At 41.2% G+C, this 22,956-nt stretch overlaps 1 protein-coding gene and 1 non-coding gene across 3 annotated transcripts; both read left to right on the top strand.

Annotated features, from left to right (window-relative positions):
• Positions 1 to 462: 462 nt before the first annotated feature.
• LOC133904297 (uncharacterized) lies at positions 463 to 6,117 on the top strand. 2 transcript variants are annotated; one of them, XM_062345762.1, is made up of 6 exons: positions 463 to 769; positions 1,608 to 1,754; positions 2,000 to 2,052; positions 2,379 to 3,726; positions 3,812 to 3,982; positions 4,892 to 6,117. In XM_062345762.1, exons 2-6 carry the CDS (start codon positions 1,613 to 1,615, stop codon positions 5,758 to 5,760), a joined length of 2,583 nt encoding a protein of 860 aa, XP_062201746.1. In that variant the 5' UTR covers positions 463 to 769; positions 1,608 to 1,612; the 3' UTR covers positions 5,761 to 6,117. The 2 variants fall into 2 exon arrangements, with proteins under 2 accessions (XP_062201746.1, XP_062201745.1); XM_062345761.1 differs by having other exon boundaries at positions 464 to 769; positions 1,599 to 1,754.
• Positions 6,118 to 6,622: 505 nt separating this feature from the next.
• On the top strand, positions 6,623 to 6,695 carry TRNAK-CUU (transfer RNA lysine (anticodon CUU)). Its single transcript has one exon. It is a non-coding gene; the product is annotated as a tRNA-Lys (tRNA).
• The last annotated feature ends 16,261 nt before the right edge of the window (positions 6,696 to 22,956 follow it).

Genomic DNA, 22,956 nt, shown 5'->3' with positions numbered 1-22,956 from the left:
TGGTACTTCTCAAAGGATGGTAAAAAAACTCATGCCTAAATTATTTTTGCACCCTATTAATTATTTAAACCGAAAATATGATCAATACTCAGCCCACGATATTTTCCATTATACACAACTGAATAGGAAAGTAATTGTCCTATCTAAATTCCCAAACTATTCTAATAATTATCATATATAGAGAGCTAAGCAACAACCCTGCGAGCAAGACCAAGGATTACGTGGTAGTCTTCAGTAGCTTGTGATGGCTAAGAGAGAACATGCTATGAGAAGTTAAGCTTCTAATCTAGTTTAAATGTTGTGTTAAGATCGTAGCCACGTGATTGTGTGCGAGTACGTATGTACATCCAATTTATACTAAATACATATAGAGACAGACGTATAGCTATAATATTGGTTTCTTCGGACAAGCAACAGACCTATTCTACTACCTAACGTGGTTAGCAACATCTGTGTTACGAGGGGCAACCTGCAACAGTATGTGCGCATGTTAATCTTAGAGGAAAACTAAGTTTGTTAAAAGGGTTTTCTTGTTACTAGTGACGGGAGGGAGAAGAGAGAGAGAGAGAGGAGGAGGAGGAGGAGGAGCGCGTTCCTCTCTGCCTCGCACTAACAAGGCTCAGTTTAGTTTGTTTCGCTAGGGGAGGAGAGAGAAACGGAAGGGAGGAGATAGCCATTAGCCCATGGAGGCGAGGAGCTCCATTCCCCTTTTCTTTCCCTTCTCCGCCTGCACGTCTAACGAAAAGAGCAATCTTTCCCTTCTTCCCTGGTATGATCTCTCGCTTTCAATCCTTGTTTTTTTTAAAAAATAGAAAGAATCACATCAATCTTTTCCTTGCTATGCGGTTTTTGGATTCGGATTTAGCCTCGGTAGTTAGGGCATTGCTATTATTTCAATTTTATTCGATCCTAAACTTGTGTGATCCTTGGCAAATTGCAATTTCATGGGCTGTGATCTTCAGTAGAAACTTGCCATTCGATTTCAACGGCAGGGGTATGAAATTGCGATGTAAGAGATTATCTCAAAAAAGAAATGAGAAAAAAGAAAGCCATGCATGACACAAACGCATTTACGCATGGCAAGATTTAGGCATGTTCTCTTTTAGCTGCAGTTTATGGTTGTGTTGTGTTCGTGTTTGTCTGAATTTTCTTCTGGTAAATTAGTATTCACATTTCTTCGTGTTTTTCCCTAAAAAATACTTCTCTGTATTTTCTTTAAACGCAGTGATTTTGTGGTAACAGATTTACCATCTCCCCCTAAATGAACTGTTGTATATCAAATATAAACGCCAAAAGTTTACAGCTTTTGCGCGTAAAGAAAATAACACACAATCACCTCAAATGGAACATGTGCCCTACAAGGAACTTGGGTCAAACTTTTTTATTTGATTTACATAGAAACTAGAGCATAGATAGTCTTTCTTTGTTAAAGAAAAATTAGCATTTGATTGATGCATCTCACTTCTGAGAAAGATGGATACCAGTAGCATCTTTAGTATTGAACCTTTTATGAGTTGGAAATGGGAATCTGGGTATCTCAATATTTTGAGACTGCCTTTAGGGTGTTTTGATTCTAACTTCTTCTATGCTGATGTCAGCTTTTGCAGGAACAATGGCCGAGAGCAAGCGGTTCGACACAAAGAGCCCAGGCTGCCTGGAAGGCTTGTTCAACTTCCTTGCCCTCAACCAACGGTTGCAAATGCCGAAGATGATTGCCTACCGAAAGCACAGCGAAGGAAATAACAATACCCTCAGTAAGGTTTTACATATTTCTAACTGCAATTTTGCAGTTTGGTGAATCTTTTATTATGTTTACAGGATTGCCAATTCAAAAGTGAAAGATTTCACATGCTTTTTCCCTGGTTTCAAATTGGATCTTGGTCTGATTTTGCTTTGCTGTTTAGCTGATTGCAGCAAGGGTTCATTGAGATAGACATGTCTCCTTATTTGGTCATAAAAAGTTGCAATGTGTTTACAATTTTTGATACATCTATTGTAGGAGTGAAAGTTCCAAAGCCCAAAAATCGCGGTGAAAAAGATGAGACTATTCCGGTAGGTGCCACAAACTGCATTTCTCTTTTAAGGCAGAAGCCTCATAGAACTACTGGAAATGGACCGATGAATCCTACCTTATTGTTGAGATAATAGCAGAGCCAAAAAAAACTATAATGATGACTCAAAATTGTCATGTTCGCTATCTCTGAGAATTTTGCAGAGTTGCAGCCCGTTGTGATGATTTTCGACTTGCCGATCCTAAATGACAAGAACATTTTTGTCATATATATTTTGAGTTATTAGTGTAGTCTTCTGTTAAGTAGTTAAGTGTTAACGCACCTCTACCATCTTTTTCAAACTCTATTTGTGTTGTTCATTTGCAGAAGGAAACTAACAATGTTTCTCCAACGGCAAAGGTTCGCATGTTCATATGGAGGACACTCATGTTCAAGAAGAAAACACCCAGGAAAGATCAAAAGAAGAGCAGCTCCCCATCCTCATCACGTCTGTTGCGCTCCAGATCAATCCATCACTCAAAATGCTTTGATTATGTGGCTCCTGACGAGTTGGCTGCCCATTACCATACAATGAACAACTCGAGCTCCAGTGAGATGGGTTCTTGTCACAGTGAACCACCATTGTCACACGAGAGCCTGCAACATCCCATTAACCAAGAGCCGTGCAAGGCTTGTGGAAGCCTTGGTGGCAAAGATAGCATAGATTTGGAGGCACCCTGTGAGATTGCACCTAGGGATCTTACTGGCGAAAATGAGGCCTCCAAGCAGAAAATCCGTGATGCTGCAACTCATCACTCACAGGAGTTCATGGATTTCCTTGAACTGTTTAATGCACACAGGGAACTATTTCTCAAGATTCTCCATGATCCTTCATTGCTAGTTACACCTGAACAGCAAGGGAAAGAAGCTTCCTCCAGTGGTGTTGTACCACTGAACAAATTGGAATCATTTCCAAGACCGGGGGGATCATCAGGGAAACGTAACCCTATATTTGATCGGAGTGACAGTGAGAAAAACAGGAGGTCAGAAATCCAAAGGTCACCCTCAAGGCCTAATTCAGACCTAGATGCCACAAAAGTCATCAGTACAAGAATGCCTACCGGTGTTGATGGTTCAGCAGTTTCTCTTGCAGAATCAAGAAGCTTGAAGAAAACTGGAACCACTTCAAGTCGTTTTAAAGCTATCAGTAGGAAGATCAAAGATGTTGTAAAGGAGAACCGGAAAGAGCTTGCTCGGATTACCAAAGATGGAGTTTTCCACAAACTGCCATATGGCCAAAAAATGTCTGCACTTACCAGGAGCCCCTCCACAGAGAAGTTTGTCCAGGAGGAGAAACAAATACGAAGATCATATTCTATTGCAGAATCAGTAGACAAGTATTCAACACTGTATGAGTCAATCTCGAGGGACTCGAAGGTTTCTCCAGAAAGATTAAGTATAACGATGGAAGGCAGCGTGAGCTTAAAAGATAAGAAGCCACCAACGGGTTTCAAAAGAATAACTTCTCTTCCAGAGATGCGGTTATGTTCACCTCACCAAGAGGTCCCAGCTGAAGTTTTAGATTATCGGATTGGGCCCAAGACTTACAATGTGGAATCTGATCGCTTTTCTTCACGCCGAACTAATTCCTTTGTTATCTATTCAGAAGGAAATTTCTATCCTGATGATGTCACAGAAAGATCAGGAGATATTCACCATGAACTAAATTATGAAGGTAAGAGGGCAAACGAAAGTTTAGGTTAAGAGAAACTTTCTTCGAAATACTAAAAGTTGTTATAACTTTTTTTTTTTTTTGGCAGAAGCTGCTTTTGTAGGCTCCTTGGAAGAGGATTTCCGTAGCATCCTTCGAAGTCCAAGTTTATCTTCTTTTGGTCAATCTTTCTCCCACCGCCGCATCAATAGTTTACCTTCTTTCGATCGTTCTTTCTTCCAAGATCGCACTGGCAGTTTTACAGAGCGTTCTATAGCAGGTGAAGTATATTGAACCTTCAGTTTTACTATACAATGCGAAAATCAGTAGTAAAATGTTTGTGATGTTTTCTTCCAATCAGACACAGAATAGCTACTATAAAACTGAGCTTGCACTATAATGGTGTTACCTCGACAAGAAAAAAAGACTTTAGTGCTCCTTTTTTGTTTCTCTTTTCATAGTTTTATTATATTTTTTAAAATTAATTCTTCATGTGCATAACCTCCATAATGGTCATTATACTCATGATGCATACATATATTTCACTATTTCAGAACTCTAGGTCATTTTTCTCTTAAATAACTGCTGAAAATATCCCTGTATTACTTACAGAGTTCAGTGCTCCAAGCATTCATACAGTAGTAGGTGAACTACTATCCGATTTGCTACGTAGTAATGAAACATTGTTCACTTCTCACTTGTCACTTTTATGTTTGGCGTCTAGAAGCAGACGAGGTGTGCCCTTGACGACTAATAGTGCATGGCTGATCATTAGTTTCCTATTTCCTTCATTACTGAAAAATTAAAATTTACACACAGATTAGAAAGTGATACAGATGACTACTCGATCGTCCATTATTTATTTTTCTGTCATAATTACTGCAGACCATCGCATTGCACCATGGCAACTTGGCAAGTCAGACTATAAACATAAAAATGAGGATGAGGGTAACTAGGAAAGCTAGAAGTTAGAGATGCTGCCTCGAAACTATGAAGCATCAGTTGTTTTATAATAATAATGCGTTAGCCAAGCATCTCTTCTTTTACGATCAGAAGTGCAGTTTTTTACTTTACTAACTGTATTTACAGTAGCATGCTGAAACTCTAAAAGCATTACTTGTATGCTTTTTATTGTACAAATATATATGTTCGACCCTTGTAACAGTATTCCTTTCTTACACAATTTTAGATTCGGAGCCGACATTCGAAAACATGCAACTTGGGGATGAGGACTGGCTAGTCAAGCCACCACAGCCCCCAGGAGCATATGCAGCCAATTTCAAGGATGAAGAGTGGCTGGTCACACCACTAAAGCGCTCAGGTGTTGTCAACGCTACTGATCAAGAGGATGAAGAGTGGTTGGTCAAGACATCACAACTATCAGGTGCCAAGGGTGTTGATCTCGAGGATGAAGAGTGGTTAGTCAAGCCAGGGCAGCCCTTAAGTACTGATGCTTTGGATTCAGAATTCCACTTTATACATGAATTTGCCGAACAAGATGCCGCGGAACCGTTGCACATTTATGTCAGCGACAAGAATGAGGCTGATTTCCAGTATGTCAAGGGCATACTCAAGAAATCAGGATTCAGCTGCGGCGAGGTCGACTGGTATGCATCCAATCAGCCAGTCAGCCCTGTGATCTTTGAGGAAGCAGAATGCTCATGCCAGGAACTCGGCATGGTAAAGGATGACCCACACAATATTGTCAGGCATATGCTCCTTTTTGATCTTATCAATGAAGTCCTACTGGACATATATGACTCTTCCCTAGTCATTGGCTCATGGCATTCACGCTTCGATTTACGAACCAGACCGATTCCCATGGGGTCTCATGTCCTTGAGGAGGTGTGGGCAAAGGTGAGCTGCTATCTGAGCCTGCAATGGAAGCAAGGCCAGACGGTGGAGGACATAGTGGCACATGATCTTATGATGAAAGACAATTGGATGAACCTGGTATATGACGCCGAGTATGCCGCGTTGGACTTGGAGGATCTGATGGTGGAAGACTTTTTGGATGATGTTGTTATTCAGATAGTGTTAGAGTCAATTGATGAATGACTATTATGAGCTAATTTTCTTCGGCAGATTGAGCTTTGCAGTAATTTGTTAGCGCATAAGGCTGAACAGTAACGTGCTCCAGAAGAATGGTACCTGATAGATGGATAACTGGTCTAGCACTTAACCATCTACACTTACTGTGAAGATCATTTTACCAGAATTGCCATTCTGGCAACTGTCAGATGCAGTAGATGTTAGCAATGTTTAGATATTGTTAGGACAGAAAGTAGAGAATAGACAGGAAATAGGTAGCAGAGGGCTGAATGTAACATTTGACAGGCAGATCTGCTTGATTTCTACTTGTATCATACACCTATTAATTGTAACCAAACTTTCATGAGTTCTTAATAGTCAGTACTGGTACATATCTAACTCGTGACTCTCCTAAAATTCTGGTGTTTGTCAGGTTCATGAATCCTTGAAATGCACGTTTTTGAAAGCGAAAAACACTATTCTGTTTTATATGTGTGAACGTGCACATCCTTTTGATGGACCTCATCAAATCTTGTATATGAATCTGTACTCGCAGTTTTCTTGACTTTCAAAGGATCATTGTGGCTTCAGAGGGATGCTTTTGCGTGCGAAGGCGCTTCCTTTTAGGCAAAACTTTCTGCAATTTGACATGTTGTAGAGGTACTCTGAGGTTCAGGTTCAGTGTCTGGAAAAACTGGAGAGGAGGGTGCAGACCGCAAGATGCTCCAGGATCATTACGGTTATGTTTTTGTCCTGTGATGTCTCGTGGATGGGTACAATAAATCAGAGAAATTAGTTTCGTAAATGGGATCATTACGGTTATGTTTTTGTTAAGAAAGATTTAGCCTGTTATAAGATACAATGAGTTTTGTAGTCTTTCTAGCACAAAGCCCGTCTAGCTCAGTCGGTAGAGCGCAAGGCTCTTAACCTTGTGGTCGTGGGTTCGAGCCCCACGGTGGGCGTGCCTTATTTTTTTTACAGTATTTATTCGTCTTCTCTTCTTCAACATGTTTCCACCTCTTTCTTTTTGCGACGTAATAAATTTCTAACTCCGTATACTGCGCAGATGACTCAACTTGATGGTTCTATGTTAAAATTTCAAATGCAACTAATCTCACTTCCGAATTTTTTACTTGAATCAATGCGGTTGTTTGAATAATTCAGCACTAGTGAATGAACGCCCTCGTTAGATGATTGGAAACTAGCTCTTAGCAAATCCTACGGCTGGACACCAGAACCAAACACCACGGAATACCTTCATGTAACCGTAAATTTTGTTTTTGTTTTTTAAAAAAGACATTTTTTGGCGAAATTAAATTTTTGAAACTCGGTTTGAAGTTTTCGTCCATAACTGTACAAGCCGTGGAAGCAACGTTGAACTGAAAGCAACTAGAGCTTTGTCTGCGTGTACTTGAATTCAGTTGAAAAGCACATTTTAAATTCCATATTGCTCCGGAGACTGCAACGAACTCAAACTTTTGTTTGAATCAATCTATGTTTCATGCTCTAGTCTGATACAAACAAGGCTTTTGTCACGAGAATAGAATTATATTGCTGTGTTCGCTGTTTCTTCTTGTGATTTCTGAAAGAGCACTCCTAACTTTGATGAAATATGTCTGAAACTTTATGAATTCTTTTTGTCTGCAGAACTGATAGCAACCATTGTTTTGCTTTACCAGAAACTACACCCTAAGTTTCTGATTACTAGTTCCATAAGGGACAAGGAACTATTTTGTAAAAAAACATATCTATTTTGATTTGATAGAAACGAGGCCCTTATCACAAGAATTCAACATGGTGTTCTTGCTTTTGATGTTTCCTCAATGTGACGTATGGAAAAGTACACCCAAGTTTGGACAAAATCTGTCCAAACTTGGACCAATTGCAAACCACATCTTCTAAAATACAAGCTGCCGTGGAAACTTCAAACTGAAAGCGACCATATTTATGTTAGCTTGTTTTGAATTCAATCATTAAGGCCTTTTTTCCTTGCGAGAAAATGATGTTTTTTTCTCATTCGAGGACAGGTCATGAAGAATATCCCGTAAAAGAGCCCACAAACTCATATTGAACCTAATCTGGTAGAAATGAGATTCTTATCACAAAACTGGAAATCTAGAAACTTGCTAGTTGTATAATTTCCACACAACGATTCTCAAAAAGCACAGAACAACATCTGCTCAAATTTTGATCAGTAGCAAAACTTTTTTGAATTTGATGTCACTATTTATACAGGAAACTCTGGAAGCAACGCTAAAATTGAAAGCAGTCTTCTTTCTGTTTCTTTGCGTTTAAATTAAACCATAAGAATACGTCATGAAACCAACTGGAGCCATCTGTCGAATAGCTAAGTTCAAACTGAATCAGTATAGAACAAATTCAAAGTCAATTTGTGCAATAATTCATCTATTTTAATCAAATTAATACAAGTGCTTAATTCAAATTCAATCTGTGCAGTACTTCATCGCTTTGAGTAACAATTAGATGTAAAATAAAAATCGGAACACGATAAACTTTTGAACTCGATTCAGGACAAAATCCAGCTTGCATAGTTATTTTGTCAGATCAAACTATTTCAAAGCGCAACAAAATATGGCCACTCTCCTCTCTAGATGGCCCCCTTAAGTAAGTTCATCACAAGATAAAAAATTCTCCATCCCCAAAAAACTCTGAAATATTATCACTGCTACTATGAAAAGGATGCCTCACAATATCATTCGTTGGCTTCAAGACTGAAATTAAAATATGGCATCAGAGTCTCCAAAGAACATCATTCATAGAGTGAACAAATGCTTATGCTTACGGCTGGATTATCCGTTTGGCACTCACATGATTATGTGGAATTTTTCTCTGCATAAATGAACAACATTCGCATATAATTATTTACAGAACCATGTTCCAATCAACCAATTGGATTGAAACACATTAAGAGTGGAGCCAATGTACAGTTGCATCTTAGGTCTGCAGAGAAGCACTTGAGGTAACAAGAACTACTACAAGCTTGAAGATGTCTTGCTGTGGTGGAAGCTGCTACTGCGGGAGCTGCGGCTGCGGGTATACCTGCTACTGATGGTTATATCTTTGATCATACATGTTTCAATTCATCAAGCTATAGTATGAAAATTTGCTCAAACACAATTATATATAGAGAGCGCCGCAACAGTATGCTCATTTTTCTTCCATTTATTGGTCCAGCAAAAACTGAAACCTTTCAACTCTGTTCATTTTTTTTTTTCTGGGCACAGCGTTATGTACCATGGCTTGGCAGAGAAGAACACCAGCACCACAGGACCCATGGTCCTTGGTGTTTCGCCTGAGAAGGGGTACAGATTTTCACCATGACTTTTTCACCCAAAAAGTACCAAACTACACTTGACACAACAAAAACACATTATAATTTCATTTTAATCTGTTCTACTGCTTTTCGCAGGAGCGTCAAAGCGTCCGAGAAGGCCACCGAGTCCGGTGAGGCCGGGCATGGCTGTAGCTGCGGCTCCGGCTGCAAGTGCAGCCCCTGCAACTGCTGAAGAGGGCGGCATGTACACACACATGCCTGCCTATGCATGGACTACTACTAGTAAATAAGAAGCCATTTGATGCAATGGCTCAAGATTATGTCACAGCTTGGCTTCTTACTACTGTGGCTTGTGAAACCAGTGGATTGTTATGTGTGTGTCCTGATCACAATCATTCAGGCTACCATTTGGACTTGTGATTGGGAAAGGAAAACGTGGAGGTTTTCAAGCTACAAGTATGTGTGCATGTGTTGTACTGTTTCAGTGAAATTTATATGATTTGGTTTACTTATGAATGTTCCCATGTTCTAAGGGGAAAAAAAAACAAACGAGTCTCTGATGAGAAGAAGAGCGACCTGTCCTTGGAAAGATACAGTATAGGGCACGTACTGCTTCAGTTCACCGGCGGCCGTCCACGGCGAGCAGACGGCGGCCGTCCGGCCGGGCGGCGGTGGCGACGTTTGTTCGTGAACGGACCAGGGCTGCTCCTGCCTGGGTGCACAGCATATATGATGGAATCACAGGGCCCTTCAGAAAGTATTATACTTCTCTACCCCGTCTCGACATCCAAACGAAATACGAAAAGATAGTATGAGAATCTACTCTCATTTCTAATATTATCCGTACAAAGCCATCGGACGGCTGGTGGTACTTCTCATCCGCGACCCAAATTGAATCACGAGTATTCTCCGGGATCCGCCGTGGATCTGAAAATGACACAGTTGACGCTAGGGGAGCTCTTTTGAAAAATGTCCTCAGCAGCTTCCTGCAGCAAACAAGGCTCTCCTCATGCACCTCCGTTTTGTCTTGCATTGATTCATCTCAAGATCTAGTACTAAGGATTGAGATGAAATCTTAGTGTTTTAGGTCATGAAAGCTCTAGCTAGATAAATCTAATTATGCCGTAGATCTTTACTAGGTGTATATGGTTATTACCTGACTAGGCTTATCTTAGATGTCGATTAGTGTCTTCTTAGCTTCTGTTGGGATAGAAGGCGCGTGTTCTGGATGTAAAGCCTTCCCCATTCTTTTATAGTCAGAGTGAGGCAGCTATATCATACTTGGATTTTTCCGAGCATGGTATTTCTGTATTGTAACTCTTCTTAGTATCTAGGAGATTCTTTTCAAATACGGGAATAATCTCCGTATCGGATATGATTATACACCAAATATTTCATCACATGCCTTATTTACCCATGGCGGTTACGGTACCTACTGAAACGGATTAAGGACACGTGTACGGTAGATACCCAATATGGATATATCATATTGATAAAAATATATAATAAATAATTATAAATTTCTCGTCATGGTCGCTTCTCTCAGTGACCCGATGTTGACCCGATGATATCGTCCTCACCATCGACTGGCCAGTGCATCAGCTCGACATCAACAACGTCTTCCTCAACGACATGCTCACCGAGATGGTCTACTGCCAACAACCCTTGGCATTATCGACCCAACACGTGGCTTGCACGTCTATCGCCTCAACCGCTCCCAGTACGGCCTCAAGCAAGTTCCATGGCCTAGTTCAGTCGTTTTTTTCGACCTATCTTGTGTCCTTGGGGTTTTCGGTATCCAACGTGGAACCCTCCATTTTCATCTACCGGCATGGCATAGACACCATCTACCTCTTGTTGTACGTCGATGGCATCGTCCTCACCTCCTCCTCGCCAGTATTACTTCACCAAGTTATTAGTTAGCTTAACCGTGAATTCTCATAGAAGGACCTCGGTGATCCGAACCTCTTCCTCGGTGTCTCTGTTTAGCGCACTGCCTCCAGCCTTTTCCTCTCCCGACATCATACATTGAGGACATACTTGCACGCACTGGTAGCTTCCCTCAGCCGAAATTGTTAGCGCCCTTCAGTACTTGACGTTTACACATCCGCCTACGCCAACATGCTTGTCTTCATATGCATGGTCCACGCGAGATGCATGCCAATTTTCTCAAGTGTATTCTTTGCTACCTCAAGAGCACCATCGTCTATGTCTTGCAACTCCAAACTTCACCAAGCCGCACCAGGACATCTGGAGATCATGATGATTAGTTTTCTTTGTTGAGAGATAGAATTTCTATTTGTTAGGTAGATATTTTTAGCATATCCCTATGTAGGACTGAAAGTGACGATTAGAGGAGGGTGAATAGGCACCTCAAAAATTTCTTATGAATTAGATAGGCTTCTCCTATTTTAATCACCCAACGCACCTCAAACCTTGAGCAAACGCAAAATACTCAGAGAGACAAAGCAAGATAAAAAAATTTTAAGACAACATGACTCCACGGATGGAATATGAACTGTAGGTTTCATTCAAAACCATTTCATGTGTCATTATGCCCAAAAGCTCACAACTTTGAAAATGAACGAAATAGAGACAAGATCACCGGGCAAGTAAACTCTCTAAGATGATGGTATAGAAGCAAGGGAATTCAAAACCCCATCACATATGTATATGTATGTGAATTCTACGTCTCTAGCATCAAGAAAAATAACTTCCTAGAGTGTTGAAATTTTAGCTCAAAAAGACAAACGAAAATCAACAATAAAACACCAAGAACTTGCAAACTTGCAAGGGAACCAATAGAAAGAAACTAGAATGACGAGAATTCAAGCATATGCAAAAACTTAAACTTTATTACTCAAAGAGGTCAGTCCTATTTTAGCCAGATTACAAATATTTATCTCGCAAAACTCTCACCTATTACATAGACTAAGCACTTATCTCCCTCTCCTCTAAAATTCTAGTGTAAAGCTCTCATATGGGTGGCTCAAAGGAGCTCATCCCAACCAGCCATACCCCTCTATTTATAGCTTAGAAAACTTGATTACTAAGTTTCCTTGGCTGTTCCCAAAATACCCCTCTCTTGTAGTACACTCTTACCTACTACCGAAAGTATTTTGGTCTATTTTATCCTCCATCCATCGAACGAATGTGGCGCCTTCACGACTTAGCTTCGCATCGAAGTAAGCTTTGTGATGATGCCACATGGACCTCTAGTCCTCCTACGGTTTTGAGGCCAAACTGCGAAATCCTAGCACGCTTCTCAAAGCGTGACTAACCGTCACTTGCTTCCACCTAAAACAAGCGCTCTGATGATGATGTGTATCCCCCATCTTGCGATCTTGACTACCGACAAGTCTCTCCTGCTCCTGATCCCTCAGGCTGCCTTATCACTTGCATTGACATCCCTTTCGCTTGACTTTGTCAACACGTCGTCTTCATCAACTTTCATCTCTTGCCTTGCTTGACCTCCACATGTACCGTTAGGATCATCCTTGACTCCATCTGCCCTCCTTGATCGTCCAGCACTAAGCACCCTGCTTAGCTCCAATCACCCACCATCGACCGCCAAGTTGCATCCATCACCTGCACACTATGAGACCAGCAAACATGCATCTCTAGAACCATATAACATCACATGTTAGTCCAAATCAAAATCAAGTTGAAAAAGATCAGACGTAACAAAAATATGAATACCGGATGGTCTAGCATTCACACCAGTACAACACCGGACCATCCGGTGAATATAAGTCCACTGAAACCCGGTTTACATTTCTCTCTGAAAAAATTAGTCTAGTGATCATAAAATCCCAACACCAGATAATCCAGTAAACACCTCAACATTTGTCTCAAAACTAAAAGGCTCCGGTGGTACTCTCCGGTGTTCACATGCCCATCACCAGACTATCCGGTGAGTATATCATCACTGGAACTTAGTTTTCAACCTCTCTGGAAATCTTTGTCCGATGAAGCCTCCGGTGCTCAACATTGCACACACTAGACCATCCAGTGAGACCATTTTTGCAGACATCCCATTTTCAACCTTCTCTGGAAAATTAGTCTGGTGCTCATTCTCACCCACACGGACCTTGCGGTGAAAAAAAATTCTCTGCCTCTGCGCTGAAAAGCTCCATTGCTCACATTTGCCATACACCGGACTATTCGATAAGATCAAAAACCCTCACACCGGACTATCTGGTGAGTGTAAGCTTTCTGCACCGAGACAACGATACAAACTCCAATTCTTTTCAACTTTGGTTAGCTATAAATAAGATCACGCACAAATAAGCTCATGCCAACCAAAATCATCTCAAATCCATTGTTGTCAATGACTCATGATACGCAAATCAAAGCATATTTCTACTTGGTTTCTCAATCTCTCCCTTGATGAGTGCATTGACAACCCTCAAAACACAAAGATTTTATATTGAAGAAATCACAAGAAGCACATCCAAGTGACCAAAAACTCTGAAAAGAGCAAGAACACATCACTTGGTATTAGAAGATTGCAAAAGCTTCAAGGAAAAAAAAGGAGACTGGTAAAAAAGCAAATAAAAATGCAAAAATGCAAAAGATATTCTCCCTATACTCCCCCTTGATGAATGCACATGTTTTATTAGCAAGTTTTCCATTCATTATGCAAGATTTTTGTTGATTAACCTTTTCTCCCCTTTGAGACTTGCTTTCATAATCCCCCCCTTTGGCAATGTATACATCAAGGTCAAAAGGACTATGCAATGCATGAATATGCAATCCTAATGAGCTTTCACAAGTATATCATAAAGCATTTGCAAGAGCTAGAAATGTCAAATGGCTGTGAAAAGTAGAAGTTGGAGCTCACAATCGTATAGAGACTCAAAAAGAGACAGTGACATGAGGACATAAAGCTTTACAAGCTAAACCCAGAGAATTGGTTGGCACATTGAAGTTCACATAGCCGAATCATATACAAAGTGACCACCAGATAAGCATACACTCGTGCCAAGCCAATACAAGCATTTAGAACTAGCCAATTTCAACCTCAAAGTAACCAAACAAGTGTTCAGGACAAAGGGATTTGCAGACGCTCACATATGAAACCAAGACATAGATTGATCAAGTGATTAAAAAGAATTAACATTTAGACACATTTCTCTCATTCTCAATTTATCCTCAAGGTTCCTCTTATCTAAGCAAAGTATCACATGACTTGTACGACAAACACCTTGAGGCTTCAAAACAACTGTGTTGGATCACATTTTAGCACAAGAGACTTATTTTCTCATGATTATTCAATTTGCACAAGTTATCAAGATAGTTACAAGATCAAGTTAAGCAGTGCCTTTGTGACACAAGGAACATATGTTCCCCAAAGGTTCTATCATGAACTACAAAGACAGAAAATATAGTGCAATATTCCCTAATCTACTGCCTTGAACCAAAAAATCCTAGAGCAAGATATTCATCAAACTATTCTTAACACAAGCATTGATTAAGCCTAAGCAATTACGAACATGATAAACAATTACATACAAGTCAAAGCTCAATTACTATGATTATCTTACATGATGAGATGCAATGCGAATGCTTAAAAATAAGATAGAGTATTTACAATAGTAACTCCCCCTCACACAATGCTATAGGAAAGGCAAACTCCAAGCCCTCATCTCAAATAGGCAAATCTGGTTGCATCTAGAGGCTTGGTAAATATGTCGACTAGCTGGTGTTGGGTATCAATATAGCTCAACTCAATGTCTCCCTTCTCATTGTAGTTTCTCAAAAAGTGGAATCTCACATCTATGTGTTTGGTTCTTGAATGTTGAACTGGACTGTTGGCTAAACTGATAGCACTAGTGTTGTCACACAAAAGTGGCATACTCTTAAAATCCAACCCAAAATCTCTCAAGGTAGTAACCATCCACAAAATCTGTGAGCAACAGCTAGCAGCAGCTACACAACGCTAGACTATTTATGAGAAGACCAACACATAAGAGAAGTACTAAAAAATGACAGGTACCAGTGGTACTCTTCCTGTCAATTCTATAACCAGCAAAATCTGCATCGGAAAAATCTCGAAGAGAGAGAAAAGAAGTGGCAGAATACCAAAGACCATACTCCAAGGTGTGCTTAAGGTACATAAGTATGCGTTTTATCGCTTGGCGGTGAGACGTCCTTGGTGAAGCTTGAAAGCACGCACACAAACAAACGGCGAAGTGAATGTTCGGTCTTGTCGCCGTTAGGTACAGGAGGGAGCCAATCATGCTACTGTACTCCCGCTGGTCCACCTCCTCTCCATCTTCATCAGGATCAAGCATTGTCAAGGTAGCCATCGGTGTGGCTAAGAGCTTCCCATCACTCATGTCGAATTTCTTTAGTAAATCCTTGGTGTACTTCGTATGGTGGACGAATATACCTTGCTTGCATTGCTTGATTTCTAGTCTGAGAAAAAGTTGAGCTCAACCATCATCAACATCTCAAATTTCATGCTCATAGTTTCTGCAAACTTGGCCACAAGAGCATGAGAAGAAACACCAAAGATGATATCATCCATGTAAATCTGGACAAGTAGAAAATTTTGCCATACCTAGGAGTGAACAAAGCTTTATCTACAGACCCTATCTTATACCCATGATCTAGCAAGAAAGACTTAAGCCTATCATACCAAGCTCGAGGAGCTTGATTAAGCACATACAAGGCCTTCCTAAGCTTATACACTCTATGAGGGTATTTAGGGTGCTCAAAACCACTTTTTCTATGAAACCATTTAAGAAAACACTTTTGACATCCATTTGGTACAACTTGAAACCTTGGAATGCTGCAAATACAAGAAGAATCCTAATGGCTTCTAGCCTAGCTAATGGTGCAAAGGTCTCTCTAAAGTCTATCTCCTCTGCTTGAGTGAAACCTTGAGCCACAAGTCTAGCCTTGTTTCTCACTACAGACCCATCCTCCCTATGTTTGTTTTTGAAAACTCATTTTATGTTAATGGTGTGAACATTAGGAGGTGGTTCTACTATGACCCAAACTTGGTTTCTCTCAAAATTTTCTAACTCTTCATGCATGATATTGACCCAATTTGAATCAGATAAAGCATATTCAACATCATGGGGCTCGAAAGAAGCAACGAATGCAAAAGAAGTAAAGTGAGCATGATGAGCAGATTTGGAACAAGTTACCCTCTCGCTGAGATCACCAATCATTTGGTGTGGTGGGTAATGTCGTTAAATGTGCTGAGGGGCCTCACGCTGTGAGAGAACCTCTCCCTCAAATACTGCTGGTGCAGGCTCGAAAGCAGCTAAAATGGAAAAAGAGGCTGCAGAACCCTCTAGCGGTGTAAAAGAAGCAGGAGCCAGCTCGAGAGTGAGTGTAGTAGGAGGTAGTGCATCATCCTTGTCATCCCCAAGAGCTGGAAGGTCACTATCCAAGAAGATGCTTTCACCAATCTCACGATCACATGCACACTCAAAGGAAGCACTAGCACAAGGGGTTGATTCATCAAAGGTTACATCATAGGACTCCATGATAGCGTTAGTGTCAAGATTAAAAACCATATAAGAATTAACATGCAGAGAATACCACAAGAAAATGCCATCAGAAAAACGTGACTCAAACTTGTTAAGATTGTCACGTTTAGGATGAAGCAATGACAACCAAAGACTCTCAAGTGTGAGACCTTCGGCTATCTCCCAAAGCGCAACTCATAAGAAGTCAAATTTAAAATTAAGCGCAAGAAAATCCGATTGGAAATATAGTACGCTGTGCTAATGGCTTCAGCCCAAAACTTTCTAAGAGTCCTATGCTCATCAAGCATTGTCCTAACCATCTCCACCAAAGTGCGATTTTTTCTCTCAACCATGCCATTCTGCTGAGGAACACGTGGGAAAAAAAATGACGCTCAATGCCATACTCAAGATAGAAAGCATCAAAGAGATAGTTCTTGAATTTGATGATATTATCACTACAAATTGCTTTCAATGCACCAGGAAGTTTCTTGAACAATATCAAAACCAAGCTCTGAAAGTGTGAGAACACTTCATCGTTGCTCACAAGAATATAGACTCAAGAGTTGTGAGAGAAATCATCAACAATGACAAGTATATACCACTTCTCACCCACCGAGAACCCGGGAAAAACCAACAGTGTCCATATGGAGAAGTTCTCCTAGTCGTTTAGCCATCATCAAATTGACTGGTGGGTAGGAGGCAGTAACTATCTTGCCATGCTGACGGGGAGCACAAACAAGATTCTTCTCAAACTTGAGCTTGGGCAATCCTCGGATCAAGCCTAGGGCACTCAAACGATTAAGAAAATCAAAGCTCATATGCCCTAGTCTCCTATGCCACATTCAAAGCTTAGAAGAAGGTTGAGCAATCAAACAACGAGAAGAACCAAGAGAATCAGAAAAACTAGCTCCAAAAACTCTCCCGACTCTGGAAATCTTGCAAATCAAAGCACCAGAAGAATCAAAAACTCGAGAAGTATCATGTTTGAAATGCACTTCCAAGTCCTCATCTAGCAACTGATATACAGAGAAGATTGTATCCTAGATGCTCCACCAAATCTACATCCTTGATAGTAAAACTCTTATTCAGCCTTACCATACCTTTGGCTTTAAACCTTCCTTTCCGATCATCCCCGAAAGCGATGTACTCGTGCCGCTTCATTAGGGTGAGGCTGGAGAACTATGATGCATCTCTGGTCATATGGCGCAAACAACCGGAGTCAATGAGCCACTTGTTCTTCAGGCCTCCGACTGCCACCTACATATGAGAAGAGTAGTAGGTGGATGACTCAATAATACTGAGGTTAGTCATAAACTTCTTGGGAATCTAGTATTAGGCCATCAGCCCTGAGGTAGTAAAAGCAGGTGCATGCAAATCAATCCTAGAATTAGCACACTGGGGGCGAGTACCATGTCGAGGAGAGCGTGGTCCGCCAAAGCGCTGTGACTCAAAGTCTCTTACACGTGAACCAAAACTATATGAGTCATGGTAGGATCCATGCTAGGTAACACCTCTAGGAAGAGACTGAAAAGCACCAAGGACTCGTGAGTGGAAGCGAGAAAAAGGCTCATGTATACCAACAGAGGGGTGGTATATGCCCCGGGTGTTCCACTCCCATTCACGCCACTCATCTCTCCTACAGCGAAAGTAAAACTCAACCAAGTGACCCTCTATCTGGCAGTAGATGCAGTGGTAGCATCTCTCAAAAACTTGACTGCTGGTTACTCGGGGCTCTCTCACAAGCTCTCTCATCTTGGGCTGTGGAGCTCTCTTGGGTTGTGATGCGGGCTTCTTCTTTGTGGGTTGTGGAATGTGTTTCTTGATGGTTTGTGATGTTGTATTGATTTTAGACTTCTCGACTTATAGAGTTGTAAATGTGGTGAACACAATCTTACTCTCCCCATTGTAAGCCACCCTCTCAAAACCTAACCCAAGAGCCAAACCCGCCTTATCAACACACATCTTGGTATTGGCTAAGATCAAGTTCATTTTGACTTTGCCCTCTGAGCATTTGTCCACTAGAGTAAGGAGATAATCATTCTGGACCAAAAGCTTCTCAACTTGCCCTCTAACCTAGCTGAGTTTGTCCTGAAAGATGGTGCAAGTGGAATAATTTGACTGCACATCTTTCGAACTCTCAGGACTCTCTAATCTAGATTTTAATTCCTTAATATGCTTGGTTTTTAGTTCAATATCCTTTGCAAGCAAAGGGCAATTCTTGCAAGCACCTAATAGAGTGGATCTAGACTACTACTCAAGAGACTTCTTCTCAATAGTATCAAGTTGACTGGCAACTTGAGCATGCAAAGTCTGAAGCTCGGCAAGTTATGTCATAACCACCAAACAACTCTCACACTCCTCATCATCACTCCTAGACCTAAGTAACACAAGCTCAGAAGAAACAAACTCGTACTTAGACTTAAGCTCCTTCAACTCACGCACAACTTTCTTAAGTAACCTATCATGACTAATGAAAGCATCATTCAAGGTATCGACTTAGATGAAAAGCTGATCATAGGAAAGTAACACCTTAGAGGGATCAAGCTCGGAGTCGTTGTCATTGTTGTCATCCGCCATGAAGCAGAGGCCTATGAGATCCTTAACTTTATTCTTGATCTTCATTTGCGGTTCATCCTCCTCTGAGCTCTCCTCCTCGTTTGAAGAGGTGTCGATGTCACTGAGAGCTGCCACGAACGCCCTAGAAGCCGCCTTGGCCACCGCCTTAGCCATCTTGTCACGGTTCTTCTTGAACAAGGGCTTCTTGTTTTTCTTCTTGTGCTTGTCATAGTCGTGGTGGCGGTCTTTCTTCTTCTTGAGTGCCTTAAAGTGGGTAGTGTCAGCACACTCAAAGTAGGCATGGGGACTGCCCCTCCTCCGGTCTTGACGATTGCTGTAGAAATGGGTGAATTTCTTCACAATCAGTGCAAAATCCTCATCATCAAGAACATCTACCTGCTCCTCTGTGATAGAGACCAAGGAAGACAAAGCAAAACCACCAGATAAAGTGTTAGCACAAGAAACACCAACTCCAGACTAGTTGCCACCGCTAGATCCGGAAACCAACGCTATATTTTGAAACAGGGGATTTCCAAGACCAATTCGAGTCATTTTTGCTATCTCGATGAACTTGAGCTTGTTGAAGAGTTCATCATAAGTTAACGTGTCATAGCTTGATGACTCTTTGATGCTCGAAATCCACTTCCCATATGCTACGATCCAGAGCATAGAGAAGCTTGATAGATCTCTCGTGGTTAGAATAGGGCAAACCACCAGTTGATGGAAGATTGCTAACAATTCCATCAAAGAGAGCAAACATGACATCCAAAAACTCTCCGGGGCCTTACATAAATATTTTATATTCTTGGTTGTATGTGCTTTGGTGTTTGACCTTAATCTGATTAATGCCTTCATGAAAGATACTCAGAGTAATCCAGATCTCTTGAGCAGTATGGAGGTGCTGAACCTTGTCAATCTCATTTCAACTCAGGCTTGTGAACAAAATATTTATAGCCTTATTATTGGCCTCATACTGTTCGATTTGAACCTGAGTCATGCGAGCAGCAGGGATCCCGTAGTTGAAATCAACTACCTCCCAAATTGCACTTCCTTCGCTTAAGAGATAAGCCTCCATACACACTTTTCAGTACAAAAAATTACGACCATCAAACAGCAGAATCTTTCCACTTCTCTCCATGTTGCCTACGGATCACAAAGCTGGTTAAGGTCAACAAGTGATCAAACCAGCTCTGATACTAATTGTTGGATCAAAAGTGGCGACTAGAGGGGGTGAATAGGCGTCTCAATAATTTCTTGCAAAATAGACAATCTTCTCCTATTTTTAATCACTCAACACCTCAAACCTTGAGCGGAAGCAAAATACTCAGAGAGACAAAGCAAGGCGGAAAGTTTCGAGGCAATATGACTCCACTGATGGAATATGAACCATAGGTCCATTCAAAACCATTCTATATGTCATTGTGCCCAAAAGCTCGCAACTTTGAAGATGAACGAAACAGAGACAAGATTACCTCGGTGATCCCCCTCGACCCGATTATTCCAGACATCGAGGGGGACATCCTTATCAATTACTGGCCTTCTGGTACGACCTGTGCCTCAAGTTCTGGATAGGCTGCGTATGTTTCTACCTTCAAGGCAAAAACCCAGGGAAAGGTTTGTTTACAAAGGCATGACTCAACTGCAATGCAAGTCGACATCAGGATACGCATTTTGGCTTGGTAGCGGTGTTATCTCTTGGAGTAGCAAGAAGCAGTCATGTATAGCGTTGTCCACGATGGAGGCAGAGTATATAGCATGCTCAGTTGCAATTATTGAAGTTCAGAATTTCTCCCCTTTAGTTGGGTGGGCCCACTTTTTTGCCTTTTCCTCCCACGATTTAAGGATTACCAGGCAAGTAAACTCTCCAAGATGATGGTCTAGAGGTAAGAAGAGTCAAGACCCCATCATATATGCATGTCTATGTGAATTCTATGTCTTTAGCATCAAGAAAAATAACTTCCCAAGGTATTAAAATTTCAGCTCAAAAAGAAAAACAAAAATCAACAACCAAACATCAAAAACTTGCAAACTTGCAAGGGAACCAATAGAAGGAAACTAGAAGGAGGAGAATTCAAGCATATGCAAAAACTTAAACTTCATTACTTAAAGAGATCAGCCCTATTTTAGACGGATTACAAAGATTTATCTCCCAAAACTCTCACCTATTACATAGGCTAAGCACTTCTCTCCATCTTCTCTAAAACTCTAGCACAATACTCTCATATGGATGGCTCAAGGGGCCTCATCCTAACCAGCCGTACCCCTCTATTTATAGTCTAAGGAACTTGATCTGTAAGTTTCCTTAGCTGTTCCCAAAATACCACTCTCTTGTAGTATACTCCTACCTAACATCGGGAGCATTTTAGTCCATTTTCTCCTCCATCCATTGAACAACCGTGACACCTTCATGACTTAGCTTTGCCTCGACGTAAGCTTTGTGATGATGCCACATGGACCTCCAGTCCTCACACGGTTTTGAGACCAAACCGCGAAATCCTAGCATGTTTCTCAAAGCATGACTAGCCGCCACTTGCTTTCACCTGAAGCAAGTGCTCTGATGATGACGCGTGTCCTCTATCTTGAGATCTTGATCATCAGCAAGTCTCTCCCGCTCCCGATCCCTCGGGCCATCTTGTCACTTGCACCGGCATCCCCTTCGCTTGACTTTGTCAAAACGCCACCTTCATCAACTATCTCTTGCCTTACTTAACCTCCATGTGTACCGTTAGGATCATCCTTGACTCCACACGGCCTCCTTGATTGTCCGGCACCAAGCACCCCGCTTAGTCTCGATCACCCGCCGTCGACCGCCAAGTTGCATCCATCACCTGCACACCATGAGACTAGCAAACATGCATTTCCAGAACCATATAACATCATCATATGTTAGTCCAACTCGAAATCAAGTTAAAAAATATCAGACGTAACAAAAATGTGAACACCGGATGGTCCAGCGTTCACACCAGTGCAACACCGGACTATCTGGTGAGTACAACTTCACTGGAACCCGGTTTGTATTCCTCTCTGAAAAATTAGTTCAGTGATCATAAAATCCCAACACCGAACAATCCGATGAACACCTCAACATTTGCCTCAGAACTGAAAGGCTCCGGTAATACTCTCCGGTGTTCACACGTCTATCACCGGATCATCCGGTGAGTACATTATCACTGGAACTTAGTTTTTCAACATCTCTATAAATCTTTGTCCGGTGAAGCCTCCGGTGCTCAACATTGCACACACCAGACCATTCGGCGAGACCATTTTACCAGACATCACATTTTCAATCTTCTCTGAAAAATTAGTCCGGTGCTCACTTTCACTCACACCGACTCACCCACAGGTTTGTGAAGGCGATGGAGAAAGAAACTCATATTCTGTTCAATGCAGAACTTATTTCTTTAAATCCAGTTTTGTACAATAGTGTGGTCTACTTTAGGTATGGAACTGGTGTGAGGTTGACTTTACCGGGAATTTGATCAAATTCAGTGCATTTCGTGCAAGAAATTTGAATACAATTCTTACAAGCAACGTATTCAATTTTAAACTGTGCAACGATGCATCAATTTAAGCAATGAGTTGGCATCACGGCCTGAAAGCAAGATTTGAACAGATAAGGATTTGATCACATTCAATGCATGCTGTGCAAGAAATTTGAATTCAACTCTTACAAGAAGCGTATTCAATTCGAAGATGTGCAATAATGCATCAGTTTAAGCAATGGGTTGGCATCACGATCTGAAAAGCAAGATTTGATTTGCTTTGATCAAATCCAATGCATGCTCTGCAAGAAATTTGAATTCAACTCTTACAAGAAACGTATTCAATTTGAATATGAGCAATAATGCATCAATTTAAGCAAGGAGTTGCACCACGGTCTGAAAGGGA

This window comes from Phragmites australis, chromosome 22, assembly GCF_958298935.1.
Source record: "Phragmites australis chromosome 22, lpPhrAust1.1, whole genome shotgun sequence".
NCBI classification, from domain to species: Eukaryota; Viridiplantae; Streptophyta; class Magnoliopsida; order Poales; family Poaceae; genus Phragmites; species Phragmites australis.
This window is presented reverse-complemented; position numbering and strand designations above follow the sequence as displayed.